Genomic DNA, 1683 nt, shown 5'->3' on the forward strand with positions numbered 1-1683 from the left:
AATCTCTAGTCTTCTTCTTGAGGAGTTCTGTAAATGCTGGTTTGGTTTTCTGTCCTCACTATGCCCTTGCACATGGGATGCAATTTTTTATTTCCCAGCTGTTTAGTTTTTGTTTCCTTGATGGTGAGGCATTAATTCTGGAGATGCAATTTTCTTGCTCACAATAATACAATGAATGATGGCATCTCTATGGTACTTTGAACCAAATTATATATATTCCCTCTGTTAATTATTTTTCTGTTTTGGGTGATTGAGTGTATTCATTCATTTTGTTTAGTTGCCTATCAGTATAGTACATGGTTGAATTGCTGCTTTCACTTCATATTAATAACTATTCTGTCGCACAATGCAAATATATACATGCTGTCCTAACTAATTAAGTAGAAGCTTGGATTGGTGCTGTATGGTCTCTTCCTGGCATTAAATTCTCCTCTGTTTCTGCTGTCTGTACCAGGTAGCAGCAACCCTTCTGCTGCAGCCTTCTTCGCCGCCAAAAGGAAATGATGCTCTACGAAATCCACTCCCATGCCCAAATCCAAGACCTGCAGGCCCGCTCCGATGAGCTGGGCCACCCCGAAGACATAATGCATGTGAAGCTTGTCTCTCTGGAGTCGGTGCGCATAGCGTGCGAGTCGTATGAACTCCTCTGCCCGCTGATCAAGGGGTTTGTGTTCTGGGCATGCCCGGAGCTGGAAAACCTCTCGGTCGTGGCACGCCTGTCGCTGGAAATCAAAATGCTCGAGCATGATGCGTTACCCCAGCTCAAGGTTCAGGAAGCCAAGCTGGAACAGGGCGCCCTGGAAGCCCTCCTACTCATGAAGAACTCAGCAATTATGCTCTTAGATCTGAGGAAGCGCTTTATGTTAGCCTTGGGCGTATTGCTTGCCGAGGACGATCTGGTCTTAGCCCAAGTCAAAAAGCTGAGCATAATGCTAAAGGATACTGCTGATCATGTACTCAAAGGTAATGGTAACATTGCCTGGCTTGAGGAGCGTGTCCTGTCGCTGGTCCAGCTGGTCACCGCTGTGTTGGAGACCCCGGTTCGTTTCTGTGATCTTGATGAGTACTGATGAGTAGACTTATCAGCCAGCTCGAGGCTGTTGTGATGAGTATTTCTTAGGGGCGTGGCAAACAGTTTAGAATCAAATGTTGCGATGTATTTCTTGGACCCTCCTTTATGTTTGGGTGTGTTATTAATGGATTTTAAATGATATGTATCTTGGGTAGTGTTTTCTCATTCTGTGCTAGTAGGGTACAACTTGCAATTACTTTCAGTTTTTTTTTGAGAAACATCCATTCTGTGTTTTATTGTACAGTCACATGGAGGTATTCGCTAAAAGAAATATATGCCAGAAGAATATAGTATGTTAAGAAAAGAAATCCCAAATAGAAGTCTTTTAAGAGGTTTCACTAAAAGACTACATACGGATGAATATAGACATACTTTTGAACGTGGATGGATTCATTCATTTTGCTCCATATGTAGTTTTCTATAAATCTCTTAAAAGACATATATTTAAGAACGGGGGATCTGTGAGTGTCCATGATTAAAGCTTTGCAAATACCATAAACAAAACGTTACCTTGTACTTGAAGCTGAATTGAATTGAAATGTGATTAGCCCCCACCGTGCGCCATCATTCCATCCTCCATATCTCCATTTCCTCTTGTGGCGCCACAGTCC

The 1683-nt window shown here is 42.7% G+C and overlaps 1 protein-coding gene across 1 annotated transcript; it reads left to right on the forward strand.

The window, feature by feature from the left end:
* The first annotated feature begins 454 nt into the window (after positions 1-454).
* Positions 455-1237, forward strand: LOC125511346 (uncharacterized). The gene has a single exon (XM_048676693.2). The coding sequence runs from the start codon at positions 501-503 to the stop codon at positions 1068-1070; it is 570 nt and encodes a 189-aa protein (XP_048532650.1). The 5' UTR covers positions 455-500; the 3' UTR covers positions 1071-1237.
* Positions 1238-1683: the final 446 nt, after the last annotated feature.

Source organism: Triticum urartu, chromosome 5A, assembly GCF_056163025.1.
Source record: "Triticum urartu cultivar PI428250 chromosome 5A, HENAU_Tu73, whole genome shotgun sequence".
In the NCBI taxonomy this organism is placed as follows: domain Eukaryota; kingdom Viridiplantae; phylum Streptophyta; class Magnoliopsida; order Poales; family Poaceae; genus Triticum; species Triticum urartu.

Bases quoted from the DNA above. Each gene is read 5' to 3' on its own strand.
- LOC125511346 (XM_048676693.2), top strand. From the start codon at position 501: ATGATGCTCTACGAAATCCACTCCCATGCCCAAATCCAAGACCTGCAG.